Here is a 23,171-nt window from a genome sequence, read left to right as displayed (position 1 = left end):
GCAGTATGATGTGCAGCCCTCATCGTATTTGCCATACCACCACCGTCCTTCCTATTCCCATCCCACCTCTGTTATTCCCCAAACCCTTCCCCCAGCGTGGAGTAGCAGGCTAGAGGCACTTAACTCAGGCCGACCTCCACCTTTCTGCCATTAAACATTATCTCTCTTTCTCTCTATCTCACACACACAACATAGCCCTTTAACCTACACGTACCCGTTTTTAGTAACGGTTATGTACTGTGGTGCTCGTCAGATGGCAACGTCTTTTCTGCAAGGTACCCACATTTAGCCGAGGTATCCACCACCGTAGCCGCTACCGGCCTGGTGTCCGTGAGAAGATTGTCCATAGCCGCCCTGGTGTCCGGCAGCGCCACCCTGGAATCCGGCCGAGCCCTGGTTGTGTCCGGAACCAAATTTGTTGCTGTCCGAGGCCGAAAAGCCCGAGCTGTGGCTGTAGCCCTTGTTGTGATTGTATGCGTTCACGTTCCTGTTGGAAGCACCACCGGCGAAACCCGCGGACCCCTGGTTGTGTCCAGCAGCGCCTTTCTGGAATCCAGCCTGGGAGAGGGCTCCGGCGATTTCTCTGTCTCTGTTACTTTGCACACTCAAAAGAATGAACGGACGTAGGCCCCAAGACGAAGGCGTCGTTGTCAGCTCGCTCGAAAGTTTGAACCGGGGGTGCTGTGCAGGATGGCCCGAGCTTCTCGCTCACCGGAGTTTGATCGACCGCAGTAAAAATGCACAAAAGATAGGGCACGTTTTGGGCATGTCTCCTCGTTCGGACCTTGTCTGTATATGCACCGTCGAATGCGAAGAGTGCAGATGTGTTGCATAGTCACGCAAGCCCTTTCCTTTGTTTTTAATACGTTAAAAGATAACGTTTCTTTTTTCTATCAGTTACTTTATGCACCGAGTGGAACTGTAAACGTATGGAAGAAGGTACCAGCGGTTGATCACGCGGCTCTTTCTTTTTTGGCCACTTGTGAAGTCTCGCCCAAGTGAGGTCGAAGTTGAAGTTTATTTCACAAAACTGGTGAAATGAATGCAATTGTATCCGCACACTATGTGGCCCCATAGCCAAAGGCTAGTTGAGCGACGAGTTTTAACCCAAGAATGTTTTAACGATCATTTCTGCACTAGGTCCACACGAAAATGCGTTTGCTGCGGCGGGGATTGAACCCTCGACCAAGAACTCAGCGGCGCAACTTCATGGCAACTAAGCTTCGTTAGTTAAGCACTGGTGTGCTGAGCTCCTGCTCACCAATCTTCGCGCTTATCTCGATCTCAAACATGTACAGTGCGATCCACTATTAAAGGGAACACTCTAATGTGCGGCTCTCACTCTGTTGGAGCTGCAGCTGCATGTACGTACATGCCGAAGCTACGTCAATGCCCTGCAACAATCTGTAGAAAGGTACCCGTGGAGCACACCAGAAGATATCTGCTGCAAAGCGGGGTAATTCTACATTTGTCAGATAAAAAAAACTCGCAGGAGATTTACGTTCATGTGTTCCATTTAACAGTGGACCGCACTGTACACTCGCATGGCTAGCTTGAGCTCTTCGGCATTTTCATATCTCGGACACGCTCTAAAACGGTTTGCACCTTTTCGAGCGTAACTTGCACCCAAATAATATCCGTTCTCTGTATTGGGTACCTTTCTTCTCTTTAACGCGGCGCGCATGGTACTTCCAAGTGGTGAGTGCAATGTGCGTAATTAGCATGGCATTGTAGTCTTGACAAGAAAGTAGCCAGCCCAAAGTTTTCGAGGAACTCATCTCATGCAAGGAAGATGATGGTTATTTCGGGACAGCTGGAGGAGGAGGAGGAGGAAGAGGAGGAGAAACGTTTATTTAGGAAGAAAAGGACAAGCAGGTGTCTTTCTGCTTGTGCGGGAGGCGCCCTTAGTCCAGAGCTCCTGCGGCTCTTGCTGTCTCCCGGGCCCACCGCGCCAGTTGTAGCTGGTTACGAGGGTTCGAACTAGTCAGCACCGCCTCCCACTGCTCGTGTGTGGGTTTGGGTATTTGCGGGGCTGCCTTGAGGTTAGTGCACGCCCATGTCGTGTAACATAGAGAGGCGTAGTCGTTAGGGGACATATGTATGAATATAGTGTAGGGTGCATTGCGTGTAGTCTGCTTAAATGGGGGTATGCATTGGTTTGTAGTTGTCGCCATGTTACGGCGTCTTCACGTGAGAGGGTCTTGTGTGGAGGTGGGTATTTTCGTCTGTCCAAACTGTGGTGCTGTAGTATGGCGTTGTATTGTAAAGGTATGGGCTCCATAGATGCGGGCATATCCCTCTCTTGTGGCACCCGGGAGGCATGAGCTCGGGCTACAGCGTGCGCATGCTGATTTCTACGGAGGGACTCCTGTCCTGGAGTCCACACTATTTCAACGTCCAGGAATAGGGAGGCTTGTTTGAGGAGTCGGTGGGCGATTGAAGATATTCTGCCTCTCGCGTAGCTACGGCAAGCTGCCTGGGAGTCAGTAATAATTGTGACGTACTCGTTGGTCAGACTAGAGGTGATGGCCAAGGCAATGGCTGTCTCCACTGCTACAAGGGCGCTGGCAGTGCGGACCGTCATCGAGACCACCTCTTGAAGGTTATAGTCGACAACGCTGCCATCATGGCTGCTTTTTGGGGGTACTGCGCGGCACCTGTGTATAGTGTCGTGGAGAGACTACGCCACAATGGGCGCTAGGTTGTTTTTAGATTGTATACTGTTCACTTGGTCACAGCCAATCTGGGGTTTCACTGGGAATCGGTATCACAACTTTTAAATTTTACTTTCACCGCTCGCTAGGCTTCATTTACATGGTATTCTAGTCGGACCCCTAACGCAAGGAAGTGTACCTTATAACTGGTCAAAAGTGTTGAGGTGTACTACTGCTTGTCACCTCTGAATGGGTAGGCCTTTTCTCAGTGATAGTGGGGAAGAAGCACGATGGTACTGCCTTCATGACCGAATCTGGCAATACCACAACTCTTCGATGGGGGCGATTGTTCAACTATCCCATGTTAGGTTTTCCACGGCGTGATAGAGGCGTGCTGTTCTAAGCTATATTCTTTCTTGACGCCATATGAACCTTCAAAAACAAAATGATACGCTTGTGCTCAAATAAGGAAGACCACATCTTCATTCCCATATGTTTATTCACATGTTTATTGCAGCGAGGCAGACCACCGATGTTGCTCTGGTGATGAAGCACAGAATCTGCAAGAAAACGAAAATATCGTTACGTGCTGCGATGAAAAATTTGAGACAACAAATATTTAACATTTACATTCACTGGGTTTTATATAAAATACTGATTAATACAATGTAGTTATGCAATGTGCCGTGCGCAAACACACAACAAAAATCGTTGGTATTCTTGTGTTCATATCTTGCGGTTGTGATTCTTAAACGCCGCTTAGTCAATTTGTGGTGGTCATATTATTGAAATGCTCATTTGATCCTGTATCCTTACAAACGGTTTAATAAGCACCTTTTTTTATACATAACACCATTTCCGCATCAAACACTTCGTTTCACTGGTGCTTAGATTTATTTATTGGTGAATTAGACAATTATAAATTCTGGGCCCCTCCTTCCTATTCTAATGTTATCGGATAATATATATATATATATATATATATATATATATATATATATATATATATATATATATATATATATATTGATGCGTCAATGGGACGCGTTTCCAGTACCTTTAACCCTTTCGCTGTCGGACCTTTCTGACCGTGACGCACCCCCAGTGTCGGCTTGGTTTCAGGGAACGAGCATAACAGGGAATGAACATAGCAATTTATTTTTGATTATGATTGGTATACAAATAACATAGTCCATGTAATATACACATTTCAGTGTTCTGCAGCTGTTGTTAGTAAACATCATCATCATCATCAGCCTGACTATAAAATCCCTTCAACATCCGAATCTGACGATGCGGAACCCTCTTCCTCGCATGCGACTCTGTCCGAGTCCGAATCCGGGCTCGGCTCGTATTCTGAATCGGAATTGAGCCACCGCTCCAATGAGCAGACGAAGGTCCCGCGCGCTGAGCCATCCGAAAGTAACCGCGCGCAGGGAGGATGCGCTTTCAGTCGCCCGCACAACGGAGATAAATGGGACGTTGCGTGATCAAGATGACAGAGAGAGATGGAAAAAGGCTAAACAAAGTTCGAAGGGCTTTACGTTTACTGCTGCAAGTCGAAAGCGAGGGTGCGGCGAGAGAGCGAAAGCAGTAACGAGTCGCTCTTTTCGGAGAGGCAACGGCACGTGCGCCTGAACTTGACGCGCCGTAGCAGGCACACCAACAGAAGAAAAATAAAAACCTTCAAACCAGCGGAGATGGCAGAGCAACCCTTGAACCCATAACCACACGCGCGCGACGCATGATACAGCGAACACGGAGCCACCGCGCCACTCAGCAAAGAGAAAGTGGGGAGTGGCCGTCGCGCCGTACTCTTCAATACATGGAGTAACACAGGTCGGGGCGAATATACGAACTTGTAGAAAGAGTCAACAGATTGCGTGGCCAATCCAGGAGCGCCAGCTTTGCGCTCTGGCGCGAAATTTTGAACGCACGATAGAGAACGTACCGGTACGTCAGTGACACTTTTGGGGGGGAAGCGCGATGACGTACCGGTACGTCCGTGACAGCGAAAGGGTTAATGATGCATGCTCTAACGTTTTCCCTCAGCCAATAAGGCTCTCTGTTAAGAGGCAAAGCCTTGGAGTATCTGCCAGGGTAGGGTTGCAAAGTGACACACGTACGCAGCAATTTAAGCAATACGTCGTCCGGTGTGTTTCGACGACAGGTATACATTGTGCTGATCGTCTGACACTGGAAAGTTTTCTCCTGCAAGGTACCCACATTTAGCCGAGGTATCCACCGCCGTAGCCGCCACCGGACTGGTGTCCGTGAGAAGATTGTCCGTAGCCTCCCTGCTGTCCGGCAGCGCCACCCTGGAAACCGGACGATCCCTGGTTGTGTCCGGTACCGAAGTTCTTGCTGTCCGAGGCCGAAAAGCCCGAGCTGTGGCTGTAGCCCTTGTTGTCATTGTAGGCGTTCACGTTCTTGTTGGAAGCACCGCCGGCGAAACCCGAGGAACCCTGGTTGTGTCCGGAAGCGCCGCCCCGGAATCCAGCCTGGTGGCCACCGGCCTGAGAGCCGTATCCGGACTGGAACCCTCCTCCGTATCCTCCGAGGCCACCATGTCCCAGACCAACGCCTCCGAGACCGACGCCTCCGAGACCAGGTCCTACACCGGCGCCGTAGCCCCCGAGACCAGCGCCCAAAAGGCCACCACGCGCCTCGACCTTTTCCTTCGCAGCGTAAACGCTGCAGACTAGGAGGGCGCAGACAGCGGCGGCGAAGACCTGTGCTTCCAAAGATGGATCCATCGTTAAAATTATTCGGTGCCACGTCACGTAATGAAAGGGTAAAGTGAATGTTAAGTACACAAAAAAACGCATTTTGGAATATAGGGAAAGAAAGCAGCCATACGCAAGAAAGCTCAGTGAGTGCTCGCCATGGAATCGCGACTTATTTAAAACTTCTTCGCTTGTATTCACGATTGCAGGACGTGATTATGCCGTGCAGCGTATCCTTTGTATCGGATAACAATGCTAATGATTGGGATACAGGTGATCTTGCAGGGCTATTTCTATTGCAAACCCTGCCGATTTTACCGGCGTCATTATGCTCAGTCAAATTCAGCGCCAATTGGATAGTGCTTTGCATTAAGGATACTTCGGCGTAAATAAGTTTTATTATACATAAGCCATCACCTCGGCCAGGGTGGCTAGAATAACCACACTTTCCGCACTACCCACAATCTGTCACAGTTTTATGCTGCATTTAGGAAAATGAAGGTATTAAAATTATAAATTAATTTTTAGTTTGGCTTATGTCACACGTTACGTATCGCCCCGAGCATTCTTCAATAAAAAGAATACACCCCTAATGCTGAATGCTGATGCTGGATATTCAGGTACTTGGCAAATACTTCGCATATAATTGATTCCCTACAGTGCGTGGAATCTGCGTAATTATTTTACCAGGTGTTTCAGCTTCTTCTTCACTTAAGATGTTGTTTCTGAACATCAGTTAAAGTGTAAAGCTCCCGTAGAAACTTGTATAACTTCTACGACATTACCTGGCGCTGCCATAAATCATCAGAAATAAAGAAATACTATACCTTAACTCATAACTAAAGAATAAAACAATGATTCTGCGGTAATAACAACGCAAATGAGAATGCACCGCACTACACAGTAGCACTGAAAGCGCTCTAAATACTAAGATGTCAACGGTTGCACGCATCGTGTGAACAGAACCGACAATGCAACGGCAAACAAGTGGCCGAACTTGAACTTACCTTCATTTTGGCGGAGGTTGGTGTCTTCTGCAGGGATCTCTGGAGGAGGTGATTCCCCGTTCTAGAGTGGCTCTCCTTTTATACTGTGCTGGAGGGAAGCGTCGAGCCTTCGATTCCAAACAAAAACAAAAAGCATAGAGGAAGTGAGGTGGAGAGGGCTCTGGCGATTTCGTTGTAGCAGTTACTTTCCCTGTGCACTCAAAAGAATGAACGGACGTAGGCCCCAAGACAAAGGCGCCGTTATCAGCTCGCTCTAAAGTTTGAACCAGGGGTACTATGCAGGATGGGCCCGACCTTCTCACTCACCCGAGTTTTCTGGACCGCAGTATAAGGGCACAAAAGATAGGGCGAGCTACGGGCGTGTCTTTTGGACCTTGTCTGTTTTCATATGCACCGCCGAATGCGAAGAGTGAATACCTAGCGCATTCTCATGCAAACCCTTTCCTTTGTTTTTTATACATTAAAAGAAAACATTCTTTTCTATGAGTTACTTGTACAGGTAATGCACTGATTGCAACTATAAACGTATGAAAGACGGCACCGACGGTTTGTCCACGCGGATCTTTCTTTTTCGGCCACTTGTGGAGTCTGGCCCAACTGAGGTCGAAGTTGAAGTTTATTTCACAATACTGATGAAGTTAGTGCAGTTGTGTCCCCACACTGCGTGGCCTTATTGCCAAAGGCTTGTTGAGGGACGAGTTTTAACCCAAGAGCCAATGTAACTAGAGGTATACCGAGGGTTCGTTTTATGTCTCGATACCATTAGCTCATTAATTCGAGGCCCTCGCCAGAGCTCGCGCAGATCCCGAACTTTGCCAAAACTCGGGCCTTCCTGCATAACACCCCAGGAGTGGCTTGTTCAGAGGCTTGCGTCACTTCCGCCATCCTTGTTCCCCGGTTGTCGCCCTTTGTATCTGTAACTTTCCGTCATTGTTCCTTTCTTTTTTTGTCTCTGTCGAACTGGTGATATGGGACGGGTGGTTTGTCGCTTTCATCGGATATCCGAGAGCGCTCGAGGGCCGCACCTATGTGCTGTCGTGCGTTCAGATCTTGTTCGAAGCCTAAACCGTTACCAAATCTTCTCTTTCGCAAACAGAAAATTGGAAAGAGCAGATAACGTATTACGCGTATCAGCGGCTTAGAAGTATGATCCGCGTACATATAAATATTCAGTCAGGCTATTGAGAACGGTAAGGTCATCGCTACGTTGTAGAAAAGGTATACTTTCTAAAGAATTGGTGTTTTCGCTTTGAGTACTATAATTTTAACGATAAATCTTACAGGCAAGAAGTCAAACATAAGGCGATTTGGCCAGACTATTTTATGATATAAGTAGTATATAGTATATAAGTATAAGTAATAAACGTGTTGCCTTATTATAAATTCTAGCTGTCTTTTGAATAGATTTAGCGGGTTTGCACTGGAACGCCTTCACAGGGAAATCAACGTCACAGTTTCTGCAGTAAGGATGTATCAATGTGGAAAAAACCATCGTACGAAGTACAAGTTAGCTTAAAATACACAGATTTCACACCTTTCGCTTTTCTAAGTCTCTCGTAGAGCTCTCCAGTCGGGTAATTGTACGAGTGCACTTGGGAAGAAATGTTAACTAAAAAAAATATTGCCAGATAATTCATCTCAGGATGGCTCTCGAGAGTAATGCGAATATCAATCGAACAATGTAGCGACAGACCATATTACTGAAGTTACGTTTACTTAACATGTGTAGTGGTAATTAGTGGTTCATGTCATGGCTCTATGCCTTAGTGCCCAAATACTCTCTACAAAAAGAAAAAAACTGCGCAAAAAATTACTCACTACGAATAGTGAGTGAGCATGATTGCCAAATTACGCCGTAAGACCCCTGATAGCTGTATATCATAAGTTAAGTATACAAGCCTTTTGTAACGCTTGAATAAATGTAACTTGTGCATTTGATGCCCATACACCCTCTACGCACGAGACGGTTGCCTCCTTGATAAAGTCAGCCCGATTTTCGCTTCTACCCGTACTGCCAGCCCAGCGAGTTTGGCAGTATCCATCAGTGACGTCAGAAGTGTGTCACGTGGCAAACGTGTTCCTCGGTCGAAATCTTTGATATCGTATGTCTTTCGTGTGAATTCACTGTAGTCATAAACTTGCACAGGCTACCAGTCTATTGGTATTTGCATCCCTAGCGGCCACTGTCAGTGACGCTAGGGTTTTTAACGAATGCTGGGACTGTAGCGTACATAGGGAGACTATATGCGATACTCCAAACAACCATGATTCATGTTTCAACGCTGAAATAAAAATTTGGGGGTATAACGTTCCAGAATCACGATCTCATTATGAGCACCCTTCCCTTCCACCCCCCACTCCTCCACCGTAGTGCGGTGCTCTTAGATAACTTTGACGAGCTGAGGTTATTTACAGTGTGTACCTAAATCGACAAATAAACGGTCCATTGAAATGTGGCCTCCGGGACCCTGGTCAAACGCGCGGACTTGACACAGTAGCATTACTCCGTAGCCGCTGAGCTTCGTTGCTGAACTTTGCGCACTGACGTCTGTCGAGCTTTGCTCACCAATCTTAACGCTTCTGATCTTGATAGAAAACTTGTCTATTCGCACGCAGAGCATGCCTACTTCAACGCTTTCACTTGTCCAGCATGTACTAAAGAAAGCTTTGCACCCTCTGGACCTTATCTTGTCCCTCAACATTATTCGGCATGTATCTTGCGTGTTCTTTTTCCTTTCCTAACACTGCGTAGCCGGTGCATACAGGTCACGAACGGGATTCGCGTTGTGAGCATGACATAGCATTCTTGACAGGAAAGTGTATAGTGAACCCAATTTTTTTAAAAAAAGGAAAGGCAAGCAATATAGATTATTGTTGTTAGCGACCAAGATACCTCACAAAGGTTTTTAACGAGTGAACTCTTCTTGACTTCTGATAACATATCTGATGTTTGAGGGCGAATCGTTACCACAGCGTTCCCAGTTTACTTTTACCACTCCCAAGTCAGTGTTTGCTGGTGCGGCTGTCGTTCTCGTAGGGCCTATCGTTGGCGGGGCTCACCACTCCATGCGCAGCCTGCTGAGGCCCTGAGGGGCGGCTGTGCTGTGGTTGCCGCTAAGTAACTGTTTCCGGGTGTAGAGAAAAGCAATTATATCTTGCTGTAAGGATTGCTTGTATTGTGCAATGCTAGTGTTCACTTTTTGTCATATTAATGTACAATATTCCAGCTGCTAACCGTGGGCTGAGAGTTGGGAGCGCCTAGCGGTGCAATTTCTAGGACGTTTACAAAACGTGATATGACAAAACTACTATCATAGTGTCTTCTTTGTTACGTTCCTATTCAGCCCAGTACACGGCTGAATAGGAACGTGGTCTTTCAAAATTATTTCACATACGCTATACAATACGTGCGTTAAGAATTACGATGAAGTTCAAACGTGAAAGATCAGAGGGCTGGCGGAGGGGGGATGGCATGCCGAGCAGCGTTACCGGGTGCCGGTAAGCCAAGTGACGCCACTGGTCATTGGTAAAAATGCTCAGATGTATCACTCTTTGCCTCCTCTGGGAGGACAGGCCCGTTCTCAGCAATAGTTGGCTAGAAATATACATTTCCTTTGCGACTCCATAGCCAGTAGGACCGTTCTTCAATGCTAACGCCATTCAACAACTGTTGAAGCGACATCGTTAAGCGCGCCATGTCGCAGAAAACACGGTGTCGGCGTTGACGGAGTTCTCCGTGAGCGAAAATTTTCGTTTACATTTAGGCATGTGTATGTGCCACGCCTTGCTACATGACACGCGGTATATGCGGGTTATGTTCTACGCCACCCTATCATAAAAGTTACTCATACCATGTCTTACATTCTTGACAAAGGTATTCCTCGCGATCTTGAGAATGGTAGCCCAGAAACAAATATCATGAAACAAAACAGCGACAGCACGCGCCTTTCATGTTAAATCCTCTCATGTTGAAATAATAAAAGTGCAAAAATATGACTGAAACCTGAAAGTGACGTAATATTTTGGCACGCCTGTACACTATCTCCGGCATCGGCCAACTCAAGAAGCCGCGTTTCTACCGCAGAGCTCGCCTTAGTGCATAGCGTTCGCCGTCAGCGTTTCCCGGTAAACATTACCGTTACATAAGCTGCAGTTTCCGGGAAGTGTGAGAAGCAGTCGGATATCTTTGAAGGCTATCGAGTTCCACTCTTAAAGGCGAAGCTTGAGCGTCCTCCAAATTTGTCATCACACGTTGTCCTCAGGGTGAAGGAAGCAAGCCATTGCAAGCTAATCTTGCTTCTGGCGAAGGAACCGTCAAACACAAAAGCCGTTTTTGCTTCAATAAGGAAGACCACAATTTATTCTCTCCACAGGTGCAATTGCAGCAAGGCTGAGCATCGATGTTCTTCTGGCAATAAAGCACAGACTCTGCAAGAAAACAAAAATATTGTTGCACTTTATAAATAAAATCTGAGACAACAAATATTTCCTGCTTAGTTTCACTGCTTTCTAAAATGAAAGATTTATTGTTTGAGCACCATTATGCAATATGGCACCCATTAACAACAAAAGAATTGTAGGTATTCTTTTTCATATGTTGCAGTATAGGCGTTCCTAAACACCGCCATATCCATCTCTACCGATACTTTTGTTAATATGTCTCATTTGGCCCAGAATCCTTACAAACGGTATATTAGCTTATTTTTATCCTCAACCATCTTCCATCATCAAATACCTAGTTTCGTCTGCGCTTTGACCTTTACTTGGCTTTCTGCTGGTTCAGTAGCATTAAACGGGGTTCATCATTAAATGCTGTGCATTTGATGCTTCGCTAGCGTATGTGTTATAGTGACATCATCACATAAACAAAGTTGTCTATATATATATATATATATATATATATATATATATATATATATATATATATATATATATATATATATATATATATCACCAACCTAATGGGAACCCACAATGGGTATGCAGTACACGTTCGGGAGAGCATTCTCCCTGAGCAAATAAGACTTTTGACTCAGAGAACCACGTAGCAGCTGCTAACGCCTTGTTACACACTCAGCGACACCATCGGACTCTGTCATCAAAACCATGCGGCGACAAATAATCGACGCCCTGCAGCTGCTACTGACCGGTCTAAATACGCCAGTGGCTTTAACAGCAGCAAAAATTATGAACGCTATAGACAGTCTCCTGGCTACATTGCAGTAACTTCTACCTCTGCTCGCTAAGATGACTGTGCTGTGGTGTGAAGTATACACGTGCACAATGCACAGAAGCAGTATGATGTGCAGCCCTCATCGTATTTGCCATACCACCACCGTCCTTCCTATTCCCATCCCACCTCTGTTATTCCCAAAACCCTTCCCCCAGCGTGGAGTAGCAGGCTAGAGGCACTTAACTCAGGCCGACCTCCACCTTTCTGCCATTAAACATTATCTCTCTTTCTCTCTATCTCACACACACAACATAGCCCTTTAACCTACACGTACCCGTTTTTAGTAACGGTTATGTACTGTGGTGCTCGTCAGATGGCAACGTCTTTTCTGCAAGGTACCCACATTTAGCCGAGGTATCCACCACCGTAGCCGCCACCGGCCTGGTGTCCGTGAGAAGATTGTCCATAGCCTCCCTGGTGTCCGGCAGCGCCACCCTGGAATCCAGCCGAGCCCTGGTTGTGTCCGGAACCAAATTTGTTGCTGTCCGAGGCCGAAAAGCCCGAGCTGTGGCTGTAGCCCTTGTTGTGATTGTATGCGTTCACGTTCCTGTTGGAGGCACCACCGGCGAAACCCGCGGACCCCTGGTTGTGTCCAGCAGCGCCTTTCTGGAATCCAGCCTGGTGGCCGCCGGCCTGAGAGCCGTAGCCGGACTGGAAGCCTCCACCGTATCCTCCTAGACCACCATGTCCCAGACCAACGCCTCCGAGACCAACGCCGCCAAGACCGTGTCCTACACCGGCACCGTAGCCGCCGACTCCGAGACCAGCGCCCAGAAAGCCACCGCGCGCCTCGACCTTTTCCGTCTTGGCGGCTTCCTCAGCGTAAACGCTGCCGACTAGGAGGGCGCAGAGAGTGGCGGCGAAGGTCTACGTTTTGAAAGATGAATCCATAATTAGCATTATTCGGTGTCAAATTGCCTACTGAAGCGTTCAACTAACAATTACGGTGACGTAATTAGCGTAGCGAAAAAGCAATTCCACAAACAAAAAAGTTTATACACTGTTTGCCATGGCACCGCGAGGTTTTTAAAATATTTTTAGCCCGTATTCACGATTGTACGACGATATTACGCCTTGCAGCACACCTTCCTTTATAGTATGGCAATGCTCACGACTCGTACAATCTGAGGCAGTAACGTTTTTGTAGAGCAACTTCTACCGTAAGCCTCAACGTTGCTGCCCATGGCATTGCCATTTGGGTGATCATTTGGGCTTCGCACCATATTGACAGTGTTTTGCCTCTGACAACGGCACGGTATACTCACACCGGCCCGCCATGGTGCTGCGGCATCTCGGGAGCAGCCGATACCACGGCCCCTCCCTTTCCACGCTTCTTGCTCGTGAGCCATCTTGGTCTTCACCAAGATGGAGGCGATAGTCGCGCCGCTACAACTATTTGGGCAAATATGAATCTATAACCGCCCTACCCATATTATATAATACTGTTTGTATATTACATTTAAACGAACTATTGAAATTAAAATTAAATTCCATGTTTTGGTTTTGCAGCAAGTTGTGCATGTACGCTTTCTCTAATGTAATACCAGGCATTCGGGCAGGTTGACGCTTTAGTTTTGTTGTGGACCTTGGCTTTATGTTCAGTTTCTAATGGTAGCTGAGTTAGCTGGGCAACTACTTGACCATTCTTGTGAATTGCGACATGGTAGACCTAAAAGAAGTGATGAAACGTTATGCACGCACATACTGGCGGCTCCTAGCCCTGATAAGACGGTCGTCTCCAGCCGACCCCCTCTTTCCTATTATGCCACTCGGGAGTTGACAAGCCTAGTTGCAGGGTAAAGCTCCCGTAAGAACTTGTGTATTGCCATAAGTTGTCGCGAACATAAATCGTTAGATAGAGAACTGTATTAAGGCAAAAAGAATGGATCTAACACTGCAAATAAGAATGCACCGTAACAAATGTGTAGAGTTTAAGGATCTCAAATATCAAGCTGTTCACGGTTATATTATGCATCTGGTGAAAGAGAACCGACAGTGATACTGTAAACGACTGACCGAACGCAAACTCACCTTCATGTTGGCGAAAGTTGGTGTCTTCTGACAAGATCTTTGGAAGAGGTGATTCCCCGTTCCAGAGTGGGTATCCTTTTATACCGGCTCGAGGGAAGCGTCGAGCCTTCAACTCAAAATAAAAATGCAAATCGACTTCCCAGGCTTAAAGGAAGTCACGTGGCAACAGTTCTGAGAGTCCGTCATCGCGATTACTCACCTGTTGCACTCTACAGCATGAACGAAAGTCGGCCGCGAAGCTCGCCCTAAAGTTTGAACCAGGAGTGGCTTTCCCAGAGGTTTGCGTCACTTCCGCCCATCCCTGTTCCAAGGTTGTCGCCCTTTCTTTCTCTAACTTTTTATTGTTTGTTTTTCGGTCGCCGTTGCGCTCGTGATAGAGGGCGCGGGGTTTGTCGGTTTCATCGGATATTCATGAATGTTCGATTGCTACACCTATATATCGGCATGGGTACGGAATCTTTTTTTTTTGGAAATCCTAAAACGGTTGGAAACCATGTTTCTTTTTTCAAGCAAAATGAGAGGAAGCGCAGATAACCTATTATGACAGCCACGGTTTTGAAGTATGATAAGCTTACTTGCTTATTCAATCAGACCTATTGAGAATGGCAATCATCCTTACGTTGTAGAAAATTTATATTTTGAAAATAATTGATGTTTCTACTATGACTGTCAGTGATTGAGATAGCGCTTCTTTAATTCTCAAGAGCAAGGTTACGGACAATAGGTCAAACATGTGGCAGTTTGACGGAAGTGAGTTCATAAGTGTAAATATAAGCTGATAAGTGATACGCGTAAATATAAGCTGATACAAGATAAAAGTGTTGCCTTGCTATACTTAGTAGTTTTCTGGACTGGCTATTTATTTATTTGTTCTGAGAGGAGGAGGGCCTAGCACAGATTGTTGATGTGTGACAGCTATGACGCTAAAGTGAGCGAATTCACAGTGAGCTTAACGTTCAGGTTTGTGCACTAAATATTTATAAATGCGGCCAACAACACAACACAGCAGATATTAGGCCTTTCGTTTGCTCCAGTCGCTCTTAGTGGCGCAGGTTTCTGATTCTAGTCGTATTTCTTTATATGACTTTGTATCTAATAGCGGCTTAAATATTCGCCTCCTTGAGTGTTTTGACGTAGTATAACTATTTGAAATGATACACCAAGAACAATTAGCCAATATTAATTTTTGACTCTTGCCAGCGAATCAAAACTCAACGTTTCGGTTGCAGTGCATTCAAATGAGCGTGACAAGCTGTTGATGTAGATGCACAACACAGTATATAGTGACACTGCTCAGTCTGGGGCATAGGCCAATAACGGGGTAGTTCAAAATAAAACAAGAAATGTAAAGTGATTCAAACGAGTTTTGAGGATAGGTAAATTAGTGAAGTTCAGTGTTTGACGGAAGCCCGTCTGGTCGGGATGAAACATGGTTAAAAGGTTAAACAAAAACCCGGGGCACTTCGCCGACCAAATAAAGATTTAAAAGAAAAGAAAAGAAGACGTTTCGGCTCCCACACGGGAGCCTTGTTCACTGGTTGGCCATACGCCTGACGAAGGTTAATGAAGTTCAGTGTTTGACGGAAGCCCGTCTGGTCGGGATGAAACATGGTTAAAAGGTTAAACAAAAACCCGGGGCACTTCGCCGACCAAATAAAGATTTAAAAGAAAAGAAAAGAAGACGTTTCGGCTCCCACACGGGAGCCTTGTTCACTTTTTTGGTTGGCCACTTTTTGGTTTTTGGTTCACTTTTTTGGTTGGTTTTGGTTGGTGAACAAGGCTCCCGTGTGGGAGCCGAAACGTCTTCTTTTCTTTTCTTTTAAATCTTTATTTGGTCGGCGAAGTGCCCCGGGTTTTTGTTTAACCTTTTAACCATAGGTAAATTAGAATGACAGGATATATTTTTGGCAATATGTTTATGAAAATGAAGGAATGAATGAAAGCAAAAATACAAATAATAATTAGTATTAATTTTCTGCATATTTAAATAGAGTGTACGAAGTTCGCAGTAGGTTTACACAGTGGCTTCAGTGAACTAGGCGAGGCACTTTGGTTATATTGGGCGAAAGTACAGGAAACGTTTTGTATGATGTACAAGCAAGGTTACAGCCGGAGTGTTATAGCCGTGTTTTACGAAAGGTGCAGATTGAGCTTGCAGTGTTTGAACCTTATGTTCTACCAAGACCAACTTTAGTAAAAATTGGGGAAGCATAATGGCCAGTGTGCCTGTGCACTTAAGCATGTGGTTTCACAATGGCCTTCGCAGTAAATCACGTATTCAATCGCTAATCAAATCAACATAAGCATGTTTCGAGAGAAACGTAGAATTCAGCTATAGCTGCAGTGGAAGTGTAACATTTACTAAACTCAAATGTGATGAAAATGGGTGAACCTTAGAGTTGGATGATATGGGTGAAAAGTTAAATGTGGGTGAAGTATGGCCTTTGCTAAATATTCCTTAAACAAGCCGTCGAAAGCTTTATATGCTAGAAGCATTTAAAAATGGTGAGTCACACAAGTTATGTCTTAAATTGTGTGGTTTAATTACAGGCAACTCAAATTCTCGATGCCACTGTTAGAAAAGAAGGGCTTTGCTAGAAATTTAGCTGGGATTCCACAAAGTTGTACAAGTTTGCTGTTTCTTTAAGCAACGGTTTGGAGATAATGGTTCTACGAGAGATCACTGGGTGTTTGATGTATAGAGCAGGTGATGTTATGCGTGAAGAACTGGTACTTTAACAGAGTACTGACCGTCAACAGGAGCAACTTGGGTGGTTTATAGAACAATAATGCCTGTTCTGCTCTTCAGTATTTCCTAAACACTTAAGGGGCGTATATTTTCAGCATAATTTGTTATGTTTTTAACAACTTCTCCATGTTTCCTTAGACCTATAAACCACACGGTGGGTTCAGGGTCTGAGTTTGATGGTTTACTTATGGCAAAGCGCACTTAAAAGTAGATTTATATTGAGTTTTATCTTCGAATTGGCACTAAATTTCACGTAATTGCTCAACGACTGTCGTTTGATATTTAATACGGGTGACCGAGCAAGAGAAGGAATTTGGCTGATGTTCAAACGAAGGTAGTAACCCTCGGGGCTTGGTCACTCCGACTGCGCCGTGTTTCTTTGGAAATGATCAGAAATAATTTTTCCCCTTTCTTTCTCTCGCGCAAAGCGTTGCTGCTGAACACGAAAAACCGAACTCAAGAGGCCGTCTGCAGTTCCGATGTAATTAAAGCAGACCTCGCAGCGTTCTCTAGCAATAAACGCTGCGCGTGAGAAGAAAGGTGAGCTCAACTCCAGGCATGCTCGTGTGTCTGTGGTCTGCGACACGACTTCTTCGCGAAAAGACAGGAAACTGGATGGCATCGACCTGAGCTACCCGCGCATTAACATTTACAGCCCGTTCGCTGCAACACGTCCGATAAATCTTTCCCGCTCAAGGAATGATGGCATTGCCTAGCACAATATAGTGCGGCAGTTCCCGACTTTGGCTAAGCGAAAGCATTATGAAATGTAACTTAGTAAGTTAAGAGTTCGGGATAGTTGGTGAGTCATCCTGAATGTGCTTACAGCGCATGGCTAAACAGGGACAGAGACGCAAAACAAGAAAAAACACAGATTTTATCAGTAGGCTTCGTGAAAGTCAACGAATGCTCGTAAATTCACCGTACCAGAACGTCTAAAGCAGTGTTCAGCCAGGTCGAGCCTGTACATCACTTTCAAAAAAAAAAGAAGAACGTTCTTTCAGCCCCATTCGTTTTTGTTGTGAACCTTGACATCAACAAGTTCACTCATCGAAGCGTTCGCCGCAGACAAGGCTCCTCTTTCTACCTGTTTTCTTTGTTTGCTATACTTAAGACTACCAATCACATATAGGAATGTATTGCAACTAAATTAACGGGGCGCTAAGGAGGATAGTTCATTATACTTTTTTCAATACCAGAAACGACAGCCTTACCAGTAATGTTGTTTTGGTAGGGCACTTGAGGAGGTGTAAAAAAAAGAGAAATCCCTCATACGTTAACGTAAGGTTTCGGCGCTATAGTTCTTCATGTGATTTGAGCTACAGATCTTCATGTACAAAGACATTATAGTTGATAGCTTATTGATAAATGAGGACTATGCCGCATCATTCAAGAACAAGAGACTAATCTCCATGAGTTCTAAAAAAAATTTCGTGTGCCCGAACGAGCCCAAGCATGCGACTATACTTTGTAATCCGTCAGTCCATTAAATGTACCAACACGCCGTGGTTCTGTGCGAAAATACAGAAGGGAAAAACTTGCTCTTCATTGTCTCCGCTAATAAAAAACCTCTTTTTCTCATTGAATATGGGCACGCCGAGTCTTGAAAAAGTACTTTGCTAGGCTAGACTGAGTTGGTGTCACTCTTAAGCGCTTCTTTAAAGAATATGACGTTGCTCTTATGTGTTTCAAGAACGAAACCGATGTCACCAGAGTTATCTCACGACCTCCGAGTGTGGCTTCATGCCACTGGGGCTAGCTCTTCATGCAATTGGAGTTGCACGGAGTCATTTTACTGGATATTCTTCAAGCTTACCTGCCATCATAAGCTAAATTTTCCAGCCCGAACGATTCCTCGTATTCTAAGTGCTCTAGCGCGGAATAATTACCATGGCTAGTCTATATTTGATTCTTCATCGTCGCTTTTTCTTGATGGGCAAATCTACCCAACGTATTTAATAGAGCTACCTCTATGGTTATCATGGTTGTAAAGAATCTACGAAAAAAGCTGACATTTGTCTCATTCTCTCTAGGTCAGCCAATAAGATGGAGTTCTGCAGTATAAGTTAGACTCATGACCAAAAAAAAAAGTCAGGTGTGGTAAGATGTCACGATTCTACGTGCTATTCCTTTTCGCTCTTCGTCAATGGTCCGAGTGGCGCTCAGCCCACGTTATCGCCGGTATAGGCTGGCAACAAACGGTGGCTGATCAGAAAGGAATAGATTCAAGCAAAAGAAAGTCTTCCATTATACCAGCCCAGGTGCCGCTGAGCTAGTATGAATCCAAGAGGTACTTCATTTTATGTCAGCATATATATGTGCGCATAAACTTTGTTTACTATTTACCCTGTCGCTGATGCAGTTTTTGTCTTCTCTGTGGCCGAGTAAAAGCACTCCGTGTTCCTCACCGAATGTCAGCGGCGTGGTATTGTAGTAGCCACTTGTGATCCTCCAAGCGTGTGGTGTCCACTCGTCACTCATTAGAGATTTGACCTTCTGAGCGAGCGAAACTGAGGCCGTACTGTCTGTGCAACGATCAGCACAATTTTAGGAACAGAAAGCGAGAAAGAGAAAGAGACAGAGAAATGTTTACTAAAATAAACATAAAAGGCGACCCCTGTGGCGCTTCTGGCGAGGGGCCTAGATGAGGTTGATAATTATCCGCTCCTTGACTGGAAGAAACATTACGCGTATGCACAAACATCGAACACAACTGGGTGCCCTGAGAATGCAAAGATAACTAAACTTGTGGGGGTTTTCCGATGTGAAAGGCACAGTGTGGCTCACTGTTAAAGGGAACGCCCAATTCGCACCTCTCATATTGTTGGCACCAAAGCCGCAAGTAGATACTGATCACCTGCTATGAATGAGCTCTGCAACTTGGACTCTCAAGGGCAGTATGCCCACGGAAGACAAATTGGAGGGTTTGTATGCCAAAGAACTCGGCCCGATGGTGAAGGACAATAACTTAGTAAAACCATTATTACCACACTTTCTTCACAGTCGCCTACATGCACCTAGCTGAGGTCTTTATTTGATATACAGACTGCAAGACATATATATATATATATATATATATATATATATATATATATATGTATATCTGTGTGTGCGTGTGTGTACTCAAAAGTGGTCTTTCGAGAATATGGTCACTGACATTTGCATTATTTTTCTGAAGTCCGCGAAATTTATCGCAATTATAGGCCTCGCGGCAAATTTCATGAACTTAAAGAAAAGGGAATGCAAACATCAGGGACCATGTTCCTCATGGACCACTTTCGAGTATGTGTATAAATCTCAGTGTGAGTTGGATCGGTTCAGCCGTCGAAAGAATGCCCGTCCGAAACTTATGCGTCACGCTGGGCATTATATGTCGCACTTAGGTTAAAGTGCCCCGAAAGGGTAAAGGTTTGGGGAGGAATCATGCAGTTTCTAGAGCTGCATACGCACCGTACTGCATGCGCATTTCATATTTCAGCCACAGGTCGAACGATATGCTTTAAAGACCTTCATTCCCGGTGAGAGGAAGACCGTTGGCCATTGTCGTGGACGCCTTTCTTGTGGTTCTTTCCTAACGCTGTTCTATCTACTTCCGATCCTTCATTCCCTGCAAGTGATACACTCTGTGCTCAGATGCATCGTAACTTGATTGCGGTGATTTACTTATTAGTGAAGGACATATGACCACTGTGTGTTAAGGAGATAGGTTTTATTGACTATTTAGGTGCCTCCAAGAAAGCAAACGATGGTAGGTCACGCCGATGACGGAGTGGTTAAAGAATGATGAAGACACTGGAAATAAAAAAGAAGTATTAGCACAGCCTTGCTTGTTTGCTCCTATTCCAGGAAATCAAAAAGACCATCCCCCCCTCCCCATTTCCTGGTCACAACACTATAAGATTAAAAAGAAACGGAAGAAGAGGTGCGCTACCAACTGCTGGTTCAAACTAAAGGAAGAGAAAGAAAGGCGCAGGCAAAGGAATGTCGTATCCCATCCTGTCGAGCCCTGCTTCATCCGGGCCTTACACGACGAGACGCCATCGCACTTACAAGAGTAACAACGGGGACAGCAATAACCCGAGATGTGACCCATCGATGTCGACAAAGACAAAGCAGTCCTGCAGCTTGTCCTGACACGCTGCCACCAACGAGGGAACGGCTCAAGTGCTCAATATGAGTATGTGACCTCCAGACCGCGTCAGTTTTGAAGCGCATTTTGTGGAAGTGGCAAGCGTTGGCCTTCTTGAAGCGGCAGGCTCTTCATGTCTCTCCGTGGTGGAGACGACGAGGTCTATATAAGCAATGGTGCACATGGACTAGCAAGCTCGTCTACACAAGCCTCATTGGTTTTATGAGGAACAACGAGCTTTAAGAATTCGTTTAACGCCTAAGCTCTGAGGCCACGCTAAATTTATTTTCGCAATCTTTCTTTCTTCAGTATTTTTTCTTTTATATACTGTAGTTTTTGATAAAGACGTTCGATCCCTAGAGGTCGGTGTCAGATAAGAATTGGCGGTGAGCTGTCGTTCATGTTTAGACAAGAGCCCTGTAAGCAATGCTATACTTTTCCCAGTTTAGGTTCATGCGTTTAGTTTAGGTTTATACGTGTACAGTTGGCCTCACAAGATGGCGGTATGCGCGTTTAAAGAAGAGTCGAAGTTCAGCCCAGTTTCGGCTCGTAGCCGGTAAAACAGTACAATATAATATTTTAACGGGGACGCAGGAAACATATATGTATTGTTAGCTCCATGACGGGTACGGGGAACGTCCACTTCCACCAAATTAATGTTACGTGTAGCTGGAGCCCAATACTATATACAATATACAGGGAAGCTAACGGAATGCCAAAATGGCGACGTTATATCAAGCGGGGCCCACGTCGTCTTCTTCCTCCTCAGTGCAGCCTCACTGTGGTGGCTGTTCCGTAGCAATATATAACCTATTTACGCACTATATTACATATATAACTAATACGGCTGACAACATTCTAGCAACCCCCCCCTCCCCCCACACACACACACTGTGCCCAAGATCACTCTCGTCTTCCTTCAGCGAGTGCTGGCGTAGCCGCATTACTTTGTAACAAATAATATTATGCCGATCGCGTACACTACTAAAGGTAACAAATCTGAAATCCAGGCTGTGTGCTCAGCATCGAAAAGTATTCTTTTTTTTTCTTCTTTCACAAACGCTACCGCGTGAAATTCTGGCATAGCATGTATGCCAGGTAGCGAAAACATTGAACGTGAAACAATGCGTCTGGGCGCCGATCAAGCTTTCTGGCAGTCCAACACTTCGTGCAAGTTTTGTGCAGAGCTCCCCGCATTTATTTCAGTGTGGAGTAATCACCCCATGTGTATAATCACAAGGGAAGTAGAAGGAGGAGAAGGCTAACGGAGACATGTCGCACTTCAAAACATTTGTGTATAATTGACTTGGAGTTATGCATCTGTAATGGGCTTAGCGTTTTGACTGCACGGATGCCACTGTGCTCGCGAATTTTCAGTGAAGCCTCGAATGTTAATTCTCATTTAAAACTTATTCATAAGCTCATTTATAAGTATCTACATGTGCTAACGAGCTTAATTTTTCAAGCCTTCTGCAATTTATTACTCCTCCTCATTGCACGCTTTTGCTAGCAACTGTAACAGCAAGTGGCCTCTCGAACATAAAGGTGATGATCTTACATATAAAAAGAATAAGAGGAGGTCAATAAAATTAATAGTGCCATTTAATAATAAATTTCTCGTACTATTTCAATGAATACTCATCTTCTAGTTAACAGCACAGAGGCGTTCCTTTAGACCACGTGCAAACTGGTTCACTGCCCACCTTTAGCCATGGTATCCTCCGCCGTAGCCAGCACCGGCGTTGTGACCGAACGACGACTGCCCGTAGCCGCCCTTGTGTCCGGCAGCACCGACTCCGAATCCGGACGAGCCCTGCTTGTGTCCGCTGCCGAATGTGTTGCTGCTGCTGGACGAGAACCCCGAGTTGTGGCTGTAACCCTGGTTGGTGTTGTATGCATTGACCTGCTTGTTCGAAGAACCACCCGCGAAACCCGATGATCCCTGATTGTAGCCGCCAGCACCAGCCTGGTATCCTCCCTGATAACCGCCACCCGAAGAACCGTAGCCGGACTGGTAGCCGCCGCCGTAGCCGTGACCACCGCCGTAGCCGTGACCACCGCCGTAGCCGTGACCACCGCCGTGGCCGACTCCGCCGCCGTAACCGTGAGCAGCGTGGCCGACACCTGCTCCATATCCGTGGCCACCGGCTCCGATGAGTTTAGTACCAATAAGTGCAGGGCCACCGAGACCAGCTCCGCCATAGCCGCCCACACCTGCCCCGTAGCCGCCGACTCCGAGACCACCGCCCAACAGTCCTCCACGTCCTGTGATGTCCTTGTCCTTGTCCTTGTCCTTGTCCTTCTTGGGGGCGTCCTCCGCAAGGACGCCGCAGGCCACAAGGACGAGGACCATGGCAACGGGGTAGAACTACGATTTTGTGGAAAGATGGAGGTATACGTGTAATTGGTAGGCTCATTTCGCGAAAATTTTCAGACCTGTATTTTCCACCTTCCGACACTAAAGCCTTCGCAAGCATAAACAAACGAGACGGGCTAAAAAAAAAAACTTCTAGTGGATGTCTGCTGCGACGAGTGCAAGTATTTTCATGCCAGATGTTTCGGAAGCAGGACATACCTGAAGATAATGAATGGCAACTGACATATTGATCTGCTGAACACACCACTGCATGTATGTGTAATAT

General features: G+C 45.7%; 4 protein-coding genes across 5 annotated transcripts; all 4 read right to left on the bottom strand.

The window, feature by feature from the left end:
• Positions 1-285: 285 nt before the first annotated feature.
• On the bottom strand, positions 286-2,584 carry LOC135907376 (uncharacterized). The gene is made up of 2 exons (XM_065439065.1): positions 2,505-2,584; positions 286-589 (listed from the first exon to the last, which is right to left on the bottom strand). The coding sequence occupies exons 1-2, from the start codon at positions 2,582-2,584 to the stop codon at positions 286-288; spliced, it is 384 nt and encodes a 127-aa protein (XP_065295137.1).
• A 530-nt stretch (positions 2,585-3,114) lies between these two features.
• On the bottom strand, positions 3,115-6,425 carry LOC135907420 (uncharacterized). The gene is made up of 3 exons (XM_065439106.1): positions 6,388-6,425; positions 4,881-5,386; positions 3,115-3,214 (listed from the first exon to the last, which is right to left on the bottom strand). Exons 1-2 carry the CDS (start codon positions 6,391-6,393, stop codon positions 4,883-4,885), a joined length of 510 nt encoding a protein of 169 aa, XP_065295178.1. The 5' UTR covers positions 6,394-6,425; the 3' UTR covers positions 3,115-3,214; positions 4,881-4,882.
• Positions 6,426-10,717: 4,292 nt separating this feature from the next.
• Positions 10,718-13,852, bottom strand: LOC135907419 (uncharacterized). 2 transcript variants are annotated; one of them, XM_065439105.1, is made up of 3 exons: positions 13,652-13,852; positions 11,895-12,487; positions 10,718-10,815 (listed from the first exon to the last, which is right to left on the bottom strand). In XM_065439105.1, exons 1-2 carry the CDS (start codon positions 13,655-13,657, stop codon positions 11,966-11,968), a joined length of 528 nt encoding a protein of 175 aa, XP_065295177.1. In that variant the 5' UTR covers positions 13,658-13,852; the 3' UTR covers positions 10,718-10,815; positions 11,895-11,965. The 2 variants fall into 2 exon arrangements, with proteins under 2 accessions (XP_065295177.1, XP_065295176.1); XM_065439104.1 differs by having other exon boundaries at positions 11,964-12,487; positions 13,652-13,851.
• An 8,382-nt stretch (positions 13,853-22,234) lies between these two features.
• LOC135907375 (uncharacterized) lies at positions 22,235-22,882 on the bottom strand. Its single transcript, XM_065439064.1, has one exon. It carries the CDS (start codon positions 22,880-22,882, stop codon positions 22,235-22,237), a length of 648 nt encoding a protein of 215 aa, XP_065295136.1.
• Positions 22,883-23,171: the final 289 nt, after the last annotated feature.

Source organism: Dermacentor albipictus, chromosome 10 (genome assembly GCF_038994185.2).
Source record: "Dermacentor albipictus isolate Rhodes 1998 colony chromosome 10, USDA_Dalb.pri_finalv2, whole genome shotgun sequence".
NCBI classification, from domain to species: domain Eukaryota; kingdom Metazoa; phylum Arthropoda; class Arachnida; order Ixodida; family Ixodidae; genus Dermacentor; species Dermacentor albipictus.
The sequence above is the reverse complement of the archived record's forward strand: the minus strand, read 5'-3'. Positions and strand labels throughout refer to the sequence as shown.